Below are 15,402 nucleotides of genomic sequence, written 5' to 3' on the forward strand. Positions count from 1 at the left end.
CACAGATTGAGCTTTTTTTTGGTGGTATTTGATCGCCTGTGCATTTTTTAAAATTTTTTGCACTATAAACGAAAAAAAGGCTGACCAATTTTTGAGAAAAAAAACTGTATTTTTGACTCTTTGCTATTAAACATGTCCAGTAAAAAAAATTAAAAAAATCGTCTTTGCTAAAAATAACCCAATATGTGAAAATTAATTGGTTTAAGTGAAAGTTATAGTGTTTACAAATGGCGGTATATATACTGGAGAATTATTATTTTTTTTTTTTACTAGTAATGGTGGAGATCAGTGACTTGTAGTGGGACTATGGAGGGGCATTCTGACACTGGGGAGAACTGACTTGGTATCATCGACATCCTCAGTGACTAAATAAAGCACTGACACTGTACTAATGACACTGGGCGGGAAGGGGATAACATGAGGGGCGATCAAAGGGTTAACTGTGCTGGGAGTGTTTTACTGGGGGGCGGTGTGTTGGTGCTTCATTGTAAGCACACGGCTCTGGATGGATGTGCTGTTCACAGCCATCCAGAGTAGTTAGTGTGCCTGAGCTGACAGGGAGGAGGGCTGTTGGTAAACAAAGCAGCCCTCCTCCCCGTTGGAGATCCTTGGTAATCACCGGACGGGACCCGGTGATTGACAGCTGTGGCCGCAAATGGAGGCACGGGTAGGGCGCTCGCACGCACCCCCTACCCGGAAATACAAAATCACGTGTATATACGTGATTTTGTGCACCCTGCCGCCCTGTAGCAGTATATCTGCTATAGGGCGGCAGGGATGTAGTTAAACCCCGCTGATTGCTCAGTAATCCCCTCCAATCTGAGAGCTGTGACTGTCAGTCTCCAGCTCTTTTCTGCCCCTCGAACGCTCACTGGAGTGCTGGGCTGTGGAAGGGGCAGGAGGGCCTGTCTTAGACTCTTAGCGGCTCATTTAAGAGGCTGAGCCAGGTTCTGGTCCAGGCTCCTGCATGGATCCTGATCACATGGTTGATATCTTTTCAGATCCTGGACCTGCTGAGTGATGTCAGCCAGCAGCAGACTTTAGCCCGCTGTTGGCTGAAAACAGGTCACAGGAGTGCAGAACAAACTGCACTCCTATGTCATACAGATGTACAGCCAAAATGGCTTTGACTATACTTCTCCTCTGTAATACCATTGCCTGTTCCCTGTCACTTGGGACCAGCTTCTCCCAGTCATCTTTTATGGGGCCAATATATTGTGACTTCGCAATGTTACTGTTAATATATTTGAAAAACAACTCTCCTCAGCAGTTTCTCCGCTGCACCTGCCGACTAACAGTTTGGCCCACTCTCTATTAATTAAAACTGTCTCTGGTTCGAAGGGTGCATTCTCCAGACTGCATGTTTCACTCTTTCTACAGATCAATAGAATTCAGATCAGAGCACATAGAAGGCTCCTTCAGAATAGCAGTGTTTTCTTAGCCATTCTTGTGTGCTTTTAGCTGTATGTTTTAGGTCATTCATTTGTAGATGACCCACAACCTGCGACTTAGACTGAGCTGTCACACTGATCAGTATGTTTTACTTCAGAACTCCTTCATAGTCTTGGGATTTCATTGTGCCCTGCACATATTCAAGGCACCCTGTGCCAGGTGCAGCAAGCAATGCAGGTAAAGCAGTTGTACAGGCAATTTAAAAAAAAAAAGATAAACGTTTAATAATTGGGGAAGGTGGGGGGGGCTGAGCACAGCAAGTGATGAAATGTTTTATACGTTAATGCAGGAAATAAGTTCACCATTGCAACATGTTACACCTGTTTTTAGGGTGGAACATGCTCCTATAGCTGCAGCTGCGCCCCTCCCTCTGACAGTATGGGGAAACTTTTCAGATTTGAAAACCACAGGGCCATGTGCGGCTCTGCCCACATGGCTGCATTACTCATTCACTGACTTCCATGAATGAATGAACTGCAAGTCCCAACTGCCTTAGTAGCTTTCGGCTTGTAGTTTTCAATGAATTACCACGGTGCACCATGGAGCACCGTGGTAGTTCATTGAAGCTTCCTTCCAGTATACCTGCTTGCTCGTACATTCTGTACCTGCATGAGCATCAGAGATCTACTGATCGCTGGTGCAATGCTTTCCAGGCTCTTTTTTGGACAAAAATAATAAATGTGCATTATTATTTTTGTCCATAAGGTGAACTTATCCTTTTTAAGGTGAAAAAAATGTTTTAAACGTAAACCGTAAAAACCCAAATTTTGGGTTGTCCCTAGAAAAGTAATAGAGGGCAAATCTTCCAATGGGGACACTAGTTCTGGTGACTTGGGGGACCTCAAGAGATTGCCTTAATTTGCAGGAATTTCCTCTCACATCCTGTTTGGGCTATGGGACAGGAAGTGAAGGTAAATCTCCTCTATGGGACACAGATGGGTTTTAATCCTCCTTTTTACACTATACAAAATCCCTTTAGTTAGTTAGCCGATATTTCTACTTAACCGCTTAAGGACTGCCCTATAGCAGATATACAGCTACAGGGTGGCTCCTCTGCGCAAAAGTACGTGTATATAAATGTGAGACGCGGATATCAATCACCGGGTCCCAGCCAGTACTAACCTGCTGGCGCCCATTGATTACCAAGCAAAGACATGCAGCAGAATACATTTTGGCCTAAATTTATGATGAAATTTGATTTTTAAAAAAGTTACTGGACATGTTTAATAGCAAGAAGTGCGAAATATTGTGTTTGTGTTTTTTTTCTTAAAATTGTGAGGATTTTTTTGCTTATGATTCAAAAAATAAAAAACACACAGGTGATCAAATACCATTGAAAGAATGCTGAATTAGTGGGAAAAAAGTATGTATTTTTCATTTGGGTGCAGTCTTGCATGTCCGCGCACTTGTCAGTTAAAGTAACGCAGCGCCGTAACTCAAAAAATGGTCTGGTCAGGAAGGGGGGTAAATCTTCAGGAGGTCAAGTGGTTAAATAAGCTGACTGATTGCAACATTTGTGATACAAATTACAGAAAACATTTTTAGTTTGATATGTCATTATGATTCACTTATTTGTAATCTGTACTAGAGGTACCAGCAAATCTGGTCCAGGCTGTTTTAGAATGTATTTACAGTAAAAGCAATTAGGGATTAACCAAAATATCAGCGGCTCAAATGTATCAGCCGAAAATAGTATTATTGGCATTTTGCTGATAGGAAAAAAGGTGCCGATTAATGGCCGCCAAAGACGTGCATTTTTGCCCGCAGTCTTTAGGATGCTTGGTTTTCATAGGTCATGTGACTAAAAAAAATGCATCAAAACACAAGTGTGCATTTTTGATGGGTTTTCAATGCATTTCAGGCCTGGTTCACACAAATGCAGTTTGTGTATTGTCAGTTTTGCAGTGTTTTTGTGTTTGCATGTGCGTTTTTGATGCATTTTTTAATGCGTTTTTTTTTTTTGTCCAACTTGTTGCTTGGCAGGATAAAAACGCATCAAAAATGCAACATGTGCCTCTTCAATGCATTTCAGGCCTTGTTCACACAAATGCCATATGCGTTTTGTCAATTTTGCAGTGTTTTGCAGTTTCTTTGTTTGTTTTTGGCCAATTTGTTGCTGGGCAGATTAAAAACGCATCAAAAACACACCAAACATTTGAAAATGTGTCCAACACGCTAGATGCGTTTTCTGCAGCGTCTCCATTGAAGTCTGTCGAACCAAAAATGCAGCATTTTTCATTTTAAAATGTGCCTGGCCCTTTCCAAAAACGCAGCAGCTCAAAAAATAATAGATGTGAACAGGTCCCATAGGAAACCATGCTAAATGGACTGTTGTGTGTTTTCTGCAGAAGGCCCTAAAAAAACGCATTGGTGTGAACAGGCCTCAATGAGGAGGGTTTTTTTTTTTGGTTTTATTTGCCAAATATACAGCAAAAATGTGGCAAGAAGGATTTTTAACACTTCAAGGGAAGCACAATGGACCAGTGTGAAGACATACCTTAAATTTGAAGGGATGCAATTTTCTTGAGCTTTTCTTGTCTTTATTTATTTTTTTTTTTAACTCAAAAGCACTGCAAAAACTGCTCAGTGTGCACAGCCTGTTGTCCAAAAGGTGCTGAAAATAAATTCATGCTATTAAAATGTCAAAACCCCCCCCCCCCCCAAAAAAAAATAAAAAATATATATATATATATATATAATTTTTTTTTTTGTTTTTTTGGGGTTTTTTGACGTTTTAATAGCATGAATTTATTTTCAGCACCTTTTGGACAACAGGCTGTGCACACTGAGCAGTTTTTGCAGTGCTTTTGAGTTTTTTATTTATTTATTTTATTTATTTAATTTAATTTTTTTTTTTTAACTGTCCATTTTGGTTTGTTTTTGCCCAAATGCATCCTAAATGTTCAGTTTCAGTCTGATTAATTTTCTTTTCGGTGCATCACTAAAAGCAATGCATCTCTTTTTTAAATTTTTCTTTACTCTGACTTCCCAAAAGGCCTGCAGGTATACATGACACAATTGCTTTTATTTCATTACTTTTTGGTAGAAATGCATTTATTTTATATTTATTATATTTTATAGTGTGTGTGTGTGTATGTGTATATGTGTGTATGTATGTATGTGTATGTATGTGTGTGTGTGTGTATATGTGTATATATATATATATATATATATATATATATATCTCTAAAAATGTTTGTGTGGCATGTGCTACTAAATGACTTTCCATTTACCTTACAGAAAGCGTGGATGCCCATCAGCGAACTTTGGACTTAGGAATCCAGACTGGATGTCAGCGACGTAATAAAGAAGTTTTAGCCTGGGTTAAGAAACGACGACGAACTATTCGCCGAGAGGATTTGATCAGCTTTTTGTGTGGCAAAATTCCACCTCCACGTAACTCTCGTGCTCCACCGAGACTGACTGTTGTTTCCCCTAACCGAGCTACACCATCTGAAACTGGCTCTTCTGTAGAGACTGATTTGCAGCCCTTCCGAGAAGCAATAGCTCTCCATGGTAAGTGTTAGGTTTGAACTGAATATACTTAAAGCACGAACACTGCTGTTATGATGTGTATACTATAATATGCACAACAAAGAACATATGTCAGATTGAAAGTGACCATAAACTCAAGAGTTTCTACTTGAATACATTTTCCTAAACCAGAGTACCTTCTGTTGCTCTGTCCCCTCCAAATTCTTTTCTACCTATAATTGGACTTTCTGTTATGGGGGCTACGTTCGTTCCAAGTGATCCCAGTGTAAGTAGGAGTGTAGCCATCCTTTTTTCAATCCAGAGATTGGCTAGGGACTATGGGATGTGTAGTGTGCATAGAGCAGTGCATGTGACCGCAACTAACACTACTTGTACTTCTTGGTTCAAACAAATGGAAGTGAGTGTAGAAAAAAAGTAGGTTCTGGAGCTCGTTACAAGAGAATGTTACAAGAATGCTGAAAAACACAGTAAGAAACAGTTAATGAAAAATAGATTACAGGGCCGTTAAGTAGTGGATGTGCATGTCCCTTTTTTTTTAATTGGGATATTTTGTTTAGTGTCACTTTAAGATGAAATGTATTGATGTGATTGTTTAAAGTGTTTGTTTTGTAGCATATTACTGCCATTCAGTGGTGGAAGAGCTAGACACAGTGTTTTAATTTAACTTAAATTACGTCAAAATAACGAAAAAGACACCTAGCACGCTGTCTTCAGAGGGTCCGTCCCTCAAAAAGCATCAGCATTTACATCTGTGCTTGAGTGATATCTTGGCCTCTGTATGGGACTCTTGGTCTTGATGTCAGCACTCGGGTTCTAATATATTCAACACCTTTTTAGCCCGATGCTCTTTTGCGAGTATTTATTTTAATCTATTCTAAGGTAATGCACTAGGCTTTAGCACCCTTTGTTTTCAGCAGAAAGATTTTCCCAATTGAAAGAGGACAGCATTCCTGAATTATTACCCATCATGATGATTCTGTATTTTTACTCCTAAGCTCCTTCCATTCTTTGCAGCATTAATGTGTCAATCTTAGTTCCTTGGTTATCTTAAGATACACCTGTCATAAGAAAATTATGTAGGCTGCAGTTGCTGACCTCCTATTTTGAGAATCTCTCTTCCCTGGCTGTCATGCTAATAGTTCAACTTCAAAGCTTTGATTCACTGACCTGAAATAAACATAACAATAAGACATTCTCTGAGCCTCATTTATACCATACATGTTCTGTGTCTGTGTCTTACAAGTGTTAGCCCGACAGCTAAGAAGCTAGCATTTTCAGGAGACGGCTAGCAGTGACCACAACATATTTCTATCATAAGTGTGTTTTAACTAGGGGCCAGCTAGGTGTGTTTTTTATATGGACAGTCAGTAATGCATTGCATCTCACACCCTGTATCTCTAAGGGTGAAATTTGTCATCTTAGCAGAGTGAAATGTGTCATAAAAGCAAAATGATAATTGTAGGCAAATGAAAAAGTTTTTAGGTTCATTATTGAAATTGGCAGGCAAAACACTTAGATTGTAAGCTCTAACAAGCAGGGTCCTCTGTTTCCTCTTGCACCAAACTGTATTGTAACTGTGATGTCTACCTTCACTTTGTAAAGTGCTGCACAAACTGTTGGTGCTATATAAATCCTGTACAATAATAATAATGTATTTTTCTTTATTTGCAGGACTGAGTGGTGCAATGGCTAGTATTAGTGTCCGCTCAAGTACTCCAGGCTCACCAACTCATGTTAGCGGCAGTTCTACCAGTAGCCGCAGGAGAAATGGACTCCTTGATGTTGATTTGAACACTTTCATATCAGAGGAAATGGCACTCCACTTAGATAGTGGCAACCGCAAACGTACCTCAGCCCAATGCGGCGACGTCATTACAGACTCGCCAACTCACAAACGCAACCGACTTATGTAAATCTGCAGAAGACTCTACCACCATGCTGCTTTGAAGCCACTTTTAATCCTCAACATACTGTTTAAAAGGAAACATGAGGCCCATCTTCCCTTTTCACTGTTAAAGACCCTTGAATTATTAAATAATTGCTGTTAAGCGAGCTCCTGCTATTGTAATTGTGGTTTTCTTTAAACTATACACCCAGCACAGGACGTCTGGTTTGTGTAATATTTGGAAAGATTATCATAACGTGAACATCAGTTCATTCAGTGCAAAGTGACCTTACTTGTCTCTAAAAGGGAAAATGTAAATTGTTGGATAGTATTTTTTTTTTTTTTTAATATAACTCCCCAACTGGTCTGAGTATTTTTGCTTCAACAGTATTGCAATTTTGGATTTGCCTAACTCCGCTGTGCAAGTCAGTCAGTTCCATTCCTTTGCAGGCACCTAGTTACTACAATTATACTGCATTTTTTCTTACATATTATGGTGATCATGTCCAGAGGTGCTATGGTAATGCTAATAATAATAATAATAATAATAAACAGTCGATCGGTGCCAGGCACTTTTCACTGGATTAATTTTGTTTTAGTGCTGTCCTTTTACCAATATTAAATCTCCTCCCAGATTACTCTTAATAGGCTTTTAATATTGTCAGTTTAAACACATTTATGCTCATACTTATATGCTGGTTGTATCATTGTGGGGTAAATGTAAACTGTGTAAATCATCCTAAAGTTGACATCCCCATACATTGTTTTAAACATGTTTTTTAACCTTGGTTTATCTGTGTTCAGTAAGATTGATTTACAGGTTAGTTCTGTCTATAGGCTGCATATTTTCTAATTATGATTGCAAATGCTTTTCTTTCCATCATTGCCTTTTTCCCATACAGTCAAAAATCCGCTTGGGATTGTGTACGTTGTATTCATTTAAAATAACCGAAAATGTAAAACTTGGAGCATACTTGCAAATGTGGCTACCTACTGTCTTCCTGTAACATTTGTGGACCCTGGCAGGAAAACCTCTTCTAAATACAAGGTGCTGCTCAAAATCAGTTCTGTTTTGCTGTGTGATTACACATCCTCTCTTGTGTTTTCCATTTATTCCAAAGGATATTCCAGCAAGGGGACACATAAGCACCTTGTTCTGTATAAAGCCTGGCAATAAATAGCAAAGCCTTTTAGGTGACAGAGGTAGGGTGAGGAGATATCTCCCTACCAGGGTTCCAAAATGTTGAAAGACGATCCTGCAATCTAAAGCATCTGTTTTCATGACTTGTTTGAATGGTTCAATATTGATCTTGTGTCACAACATTGGCCTTTCTTCTAAATTTCTATCTGAATGTGGAGTGTGTTTTAAATGCATGTTGTAGCATCTGCCCTAGACCGCTCAATGATTTAAAATTTTTTTTTTTTTGCCCAACATTTTGACGATTTGTAAATTATATCCACAGTGTTGTATAGTGAACCTGTACTTTGCCCTTATGAGCAATGTAACAGGTTCATTTTTCTCCAACTGGCTTTATTTTTCTCCAACTTTAAGTTGCTGAGCACTCTCCCACTGCCTCTGCATATTACAATGCTTGGGCTTGACGTTTGGGCCATTCATGCACATAGAACTGTGTTGTGGGAAGGCGGTCATTTATACTTTGTACTCCCACTTCCTCCCCCCCGCCCCCCCTTCCTCGGGTTGTCTTTTGGGGAAGTTATGTTTTATAGGATGCAACAAGTCCTTCCTGTAAAGTAAGCCTTTTATAGGCCTCGTTTACATTAGCAGTGCCCTCTGAAGAGTGATACTGGGTTGGATCACTTTTCAGAGGACATTTGGCAGGCAGGGAGTTGATTGTTTTATCACCTTCTTCTTACCTCCCATTTTAACCCTTTAAACCCCACACCAGCACGCTGCAACTGCATACATTTAAAGGCAGTTGTGGGGTTCCCCCATTAAGGTTGAATGGGCCACATTCAATGGGTGGTACTGACCAGTAAAATGTGACTTGGTGGCATGTGTATACCCCCCCTCTGCTGCCTTTTCAGCTTAAGCAGAGCAGTGGGGGTCGGTAGAAATGTGGCTGAACCATGCCTTTTTTTTTTTTCTTTTTTTACTGCACCCCAACCTGAAGTGTAAACGAGGCCTTACTTTGTCCTCTATGAGCAAAGCACAGGTTCACTTTAAAATTTCTCTTCATGCATAGGTTAACTTATTCAGATAATATATACCTAATGAAATTTATAAAGCTTTACAGACAAATGTCCATTGTTTACCTTCTTTCAGCTTACAGCAAAGTGAACACTATTTGATTTTTGCTAAAAGACTCCTGTGGTCCTTTTGCATAGTACAGATCATTCTATAAATAAACCAGTAAAAAGGGCTACTGAGGTTTGATTCCTTTTACTTATAATTTAGTGTCAACAATTTTGTTCTTTGGTGACTTGAGAAATATTCAGCCTTGTTCTAGCTTGTTGAATGGAACTTTGATCTCCATACTTTTTAATGTGGGATTGTCATATACAAAACCTTATAACCCGTCATGAAATCAATTGGCCTTAACTTGCCATTTTTAGACTTAGATTTGTTTGTCACCAGAGTTCATCTGTGATAGTGTGTCAAGAGAACTTCATTTTTATGGCAATAAAGGCACTCCTGCGAATGGTGGTGAAATGGCTTGGTGGTCGGGTCTCAAGATGGTTAAACACACACACACACTGGAGTGCCTTATTTGTGTACTGTGACATTTTCAAAAGCTATTTGCACATGTTCAGTGGTTATAACAAAAAATATTGCGTGCATGTCTAATGCTGCTTAAAAAGATGTTCATGATTAATTGGTGGCATTCAACAGTCTGTTAGAAGTTAGTCATTTGCTTTTATGTTTATCCTTCTGAAAAACTAAACTACTTACTTTTATATCTTACTGCTGTATGTAACCAGGCAAACAAAATGATAATTTCTCATTAATTGCAGTCTGTGAGCAGATATATAAATGAAACCTTGCTCTGCTCTTATAGATTTATGTAAGGAATATTGTACTAATTGGGACTTGCAAAACCTAAAGTGGAACGACAGGCTATATAATTATTAGTATTTTTTTTTTTTTTTTGGTTTGGGGATTGGTGGTGGCTTCTGTTAGAATTTCAACATTGTCCAGGTTCCCTGCGCACTTCATGTCCTGTAGGAGTGGTTATTGCCAAAGAAGGGGGAAGAAGTCTTCAAAGCGGTTTAATTCCCAAAAGCAAACATTTACTATATTACAGCTTGCCAAATATTATGTGATGGCTGCATAAGTTTTATTTATTTTAGGTTTTCTTTTCTTTATCTTCACTAGGTGATTCTGCCTGTAAAGTAGGGCACGCACTGAGAAAATTGGGAGAATAATTCTGTATGAGGCACGATTGTTTGATTTTTGTATACTTTGTACACCACTTTTTCCATCCGATTCAGACTCTCCAAAAGAACATTTCAGAAGGGAGAAACTCCAGAAAATTTTCTCGTACTTGAACAGAGCTAACTTTTTTTGTTTGATATGTAATGTTTTTGTATGACAAAAATCAGCTACGTAAGACTGTGAATGATCAGAAACAAACCAAAAAAGCCTTTTGTCGTATGAGAATTTTTGTATGATTAGAACCATCTTGGTTTCGTCCTGCTGCGAAACATCGAGGAAAACCAGATGACAGTTTGTCTGATTTTCTTATAGTGTGTACTAGTCTTGAAGCAGAGTTCCAGCCATTTTTGTGTGTATTTAAAAGTCAGCAGCTACAAAAATTGTAGCTGCTGACTTTTAATAAACACACAATTACCTGTCCCAGAGTTCAGCGATGTTTTCACCTGTACGGTCTCTTCCTCCTCCATTGCGCCAGCATCTCAACTGTGGGTACCAGGCTATGACCACTTGTGGCTTCGCAGCCTGGTGCCCAATGCACATGCTTGAGTCGTGCTGCACCTCCTGATTGGTCTGGCAGTCTTCTGCGACTTGTGAAAGCTCTCGGGAGACTGCGGGAGGGAGGAGGGGGCTGAACTTCTTGCTCACTGAGGTGGGAGTGGGTACCTGTCAAACAGGTATCTGCTCCTCCCAAAAGGTGCCAAATATGGCAGTGGAGGGGAGAGAAGCAAATAAGCGGAGCTTCTGCTTTTGAGTGGAACTCGGCTGTAAGTCTGTTGGTTTTTCAACAGAACAAGCTCTCCTGCAAATGATCAGTTAGTGTTTGAGACAAACCATTTACCTCTGACAGGGGTGCTTACAATGCTCAGCTTCTAGTTTATGTAAAACCTTTATCCCACGAGGAAAAAAAAAAACTGCTTAACTACAGTATGAGCTGGAATTGGGCTTGAATGTGATCATTTTTTGCGTATTCATGTAAAATCTTTCTCCCAAAACGAAAAAAAAAGTTTGTGGTAACTGCTTTCAAAGTGTTTATCTAGAGTTTGGCTTCAATTGATGTATGTAAATCTGCTAGTACATCTAACATGCCCCTCCCCCCCAGATTCACAATGCTGCTGTCCAAAAGTGCCCGGTGTTCCTTCAGCCAGAGTGAAGGCACTCTAATACAGGAGGTGTTACGATCCAGATCACCAGGTAAAAAGGGGGGGAAAGCCTAAATAAAAAAAAAAACTAATGCAGCCACCACATTGAAATATTTGAAAGCTGACATGTATTACATTTTTGTTTTTTAACACTTCTTTGATTTACCCTCACTTCACAGCAAGATGGATGGAAGTTTTCCTCATGCAGACATGACAAAATCTTGGCAGAGGTCCAAACGGCTCCCTATTCTCCCCCCTCTTTTATTTTTTTTAATCTGGTGTTCCACTTTAAGTTTCTCAGAATTATAAATAATCCAGGCAGTTCTGTAAACAGGAGGCTCTAATGAATAATGTCTTAGTTGGTGAGTTGTAACAGTCCTTTGACAATTTTCCACTTATAAAGTGCAGCTGTCAAACCTGGGAAATAACATCTCTCCTGTGTCTGTGACAATCGTTCCATTTGGTATTGCACATATCTGCTGCTTCAAGATTCTGTAACATGGAAGGTGCTTCATTAATATAAGTCTGCAGTTTTACCAGCCTGCCATCAAGGGACTTGGAACTATAGTTTGTGCGTGTCAAGGGGAAAAAAAAAAAAAGGCAGAGGATGTAGAAAACTGAAAAAATAAGGGGAGTAACTCTTCTCCTATAACTTGTTGGGTGAATACCAGATATTAAAGCTGCCATTTTTATATTGGAAATGAGGTTTGTTTATTACTTAAATTATTGGATTACTTGGTAAGTTCAAATAATTTCTCGTTTTCACTGCAGCTTGTCACAAAAAAAAAGTTACAATAAAACATAACATTAACAACATTGTGGTTCCTTTTCTTAACAGTTTTCAATTTATTTATTTTTTTATTCCAGATTTAGAAAAGTTAACATACCTTTTTGTAACTCTGTGTCCAAATATGTATGTAAATGTGTTCACGTCTTGGACAGCTTGAGGTCTTTTATACTTATTATAAGGGATATCAAACATGGACTTTATACATGCTATTTTAGGGCCGATTCACCTGCAGTTCTGTGCAGTGCCACTTTAGCCCATTTATTTTGAATGGGCTGAAATCGCAATGGCACCAAAGGTAGCGTATGCACTGCTTTTGGAAATGTGCCGCAACTACAGGTGCAGCCAAATGCACTGTTTGCAACTTCATGAACTAATATTGACACCCACTGCAGATCACAACTGTAGTGCATTATCAACACCATGCAGAAAATATGCACGGAACTGTTTCCTGCAGGACTTTCTGGTGTGAAGTGGCCCTTTAACAATGAAAATGTTTTAGTCATGCCAACCTAACAAAAGTCTAGCATTTACAGTTGTGGACAAGTTTCTTGGTGCCCTTCCATGAAAATCTCACTATTTTCTATGAAGTTACTTGAAATTGACAAAATAAATTGCCATCCTTTGTTGTTTATTGCATAGTTAATAAATATAAGACTGCTTTGACAGAATATTTTAAATAAAACATAATGGAGAAAAATGATGAAATTCTTTACCAAATATTTTGTTGCAAACAAGTGATTTATGTAGCTTTCAATGAGACTGGCATTTGGCCCACTCTTCTTGAGTAAACTCTTCCAGTTGTCTCAGATATGCAGGGTGTCTTCTCCAGACAGCATATTTTGGCACTTTTTATAGATATTCAATAGGATTCTGATCAAGGCTCAAAGAAGGCCACCCCAAAATATTCCAATGTCTTGTTCTGAGCTGTCCTTGGTTGTGTGCTTTTGCTTCAGAAAGACTCGTGCCTTTACACTGAGGCACAGCTTTCAGACACGGGGCAGTATGTTCTGATAGAGTTTGTCTTGAGGTGTCAGTGTGCTCTATACAGATTCAAGCCATTCCATGCAAAAACATAATGGCACTTTCTCAGTGTTTCACAGTATGCATTATTTTATTTTTTTCTTTCAAAAGCTTAATTTATTTTCTTTGAATATAGAGCTGGTGTGGCTTGCCAAAAAATCTCAGCCCTTGTTCACACTGATTATGGTTTTGGATGCAGTTTAGACTGCTGTGATTTGTATGAGATGGTAAATAAAATTTTTTCCTATGGATAGCATTCACATCTATGCAGCCCACACACTGCATTTTTAAAAAGGGTCGTGTGCATGTTTGGAGTGGTTCAATCCGATTTTGAGTTCAGTAGGTTTCAATGTAAAACACAACTGTTATAATGCAATGTTATTCCAAGTGTCAGTAATGCAGTGTTTCTCAACTCCAGTCCTCATGGATCCCCAACAGGTCATGTTTTCAGGATTTCCATTATTTTGCACAGGTGATTTGATCAGTTTCACTGCCTTAGTAATTACCACAGCTGTTTCATCTGAGGGAAATCCTGAAAACATGACCTGTTGGGGGTCCATAGGGACTGGAGTTGAGAAACACTGCAGTAATGAGAGGGACACAAGTATAGGGCATAAATGCAAAATTGCAACTGTATAAAAAAAAATACATTGCTATCCCAGTTAAACTGCACCTGAAACACAGTCGCGTTCCTTGATTCGCGCTGGAAACTGAAGAAACTTGCACTGCTTCAGTGTGAACATAAGTGTTTATTGAGGCTTCTTTAATTACTTCTGATGGCCCAGTACTTTTACTACAGGCAGGCTGGATGATGTACATGTACGTTATCCATCAGGCTCCAGGTTAGGGGCGTGCAGCTCACCGTTCCCACAACCGCTGTGTCCAATAGATTGTGGATACTGGTACTCGTGATTGCTATGCGATCACATGATCACAGTGTCAACAAAGCTGTTATGAATTAATTTATTAATAACAGCTGTGTTTCCTATGCTGCGATTGGCCAACAGCTATCACATGGTACCTGGACCAATCACAGCACTCTGTACCATGTGATTTTGCTGTAGCCAATTGCAGATCACTAGTGATCACAGCTATCATGCATGTAACCCATTTGTGACAGTTAAAAATTATTGCTGTTACAATGATCTTCATTGTAACAGCAAAGTGGGGGAAAAAATCCCTGATCATCCCCTCAGAGTAGTACAGTGTTACTATGATGACACTCAACTACTCTGATGGAAGTATGTTAAAAAAATAGTGATAAATGTAAACATTTTATTACAATTTATTTTTAAATACTAGCACGAATTGGTGTCCCTGAACCCTGCTACACCAGTCATATGATACTGTACTGCTCTGGTGACAGTATGTAAAAAAAAAAGTGAATTTTTTTTATTTTATAAAAACCTGTGCCAAAAAAATACAACTCATAAAACTCACCATGCCTCTTGGAAAATACTTCAGACTGTCTATTTCCAAAAAGGGGTAATTTGGGGGGCATTTGTACTGTCCAGACCATTTTAGAGCATCCAGAAATGAGATAGGCTGTAAGTTTATCAGAACTAAAACATTTTTAAATACGTATATTGTGGGTTATAGTCACTATGATGTTCACACAAATGAGTTAATATAAACCTATTAGGATTTTTTTTTATACCAAAGATGTAGCAAAATACATTTTGCCTACATTTATGATGAAATTAGATTATATTTTATAACAGAAAGTAGAAATTTTTTTTTCTCAAAATCTTCAGTCTTTTTTATTTATATATATATATATATATATATATATATATATATATATATATATATATATATAAAACAAAAAATAAAAAACCCAATGTTGATCAAATACTACCAAAAGAAGGCTCTACTTGTGTGAAAACATTATAAAAATGTCATTTGTATACAGTATTGCATGGCTGTGCAATTGCTGGTTAAATTAGCACAGTGCTGAATAGCAAACAAAATGCCCTGGTAAGGAAGGGGGTAAAACATTCCGGAGCTTAAGTGGTTAAAGTGGAACCTTAGTCAGAAAATTATGTTCTGATGGATCACTTCAGGCTGGCCCCTTCTACAGGTCTACAGTGGGTATAGAAAATAATCACCCCCTTTAAAATAATCACATTTTGTTGCTTTGCAGCTTGAAATGAAGACAATTTGTTTTATCGAGCTGTATTTATAACATACAAGTGAAAGATATAACATGTCAGAGAAAATAAAAAAA

The 15,402-nt window shown here is 38.6% G+C and overlaps 1 protein-coding gene across 1 annotated transcript in view; it reads left to right on the forward strand.

Moving 5' to 3' along the window:
* Positions 1-12,181, forward strand: part of HAPSTR1 (HUWE1 associated protein modifying stress responses) — a 26,046-nt gene extending 13,865 nt beyond the window's left edge. The window contains exons 3-4 of the mRNA XM_089692227.1: positions 4,693-4,968; positions 6,619-12,181. Coding sequence (XP_089548353.1) covers positions 4,693-4,968; positions 6,619-6,860 — 518 coding nt within the window. The 3' untranslated portion in view covers positions 6,861-12,181. The remainder of the gene's footprint in view (positions 1-4,692; positions 4,969-6,618) is intronic.
* Positions 12,182-15,402: the final 3,221 nt, after the last annotated feature.

This window comes from Staurois parvus, unplaced genomic scaffold, assembly GCF_062004578.1.
Source record: "Staurois parvus isolate SC_StPar_1 unplaced genomic scaffold, SC_StPar_1.0 ptg000022l, whole genome shotgun sequence".
NCBI lineage: Eukaryota > Metazoa > Chordata > Amphibia > Anura > Ranidae > Staurois > Staurois parvus.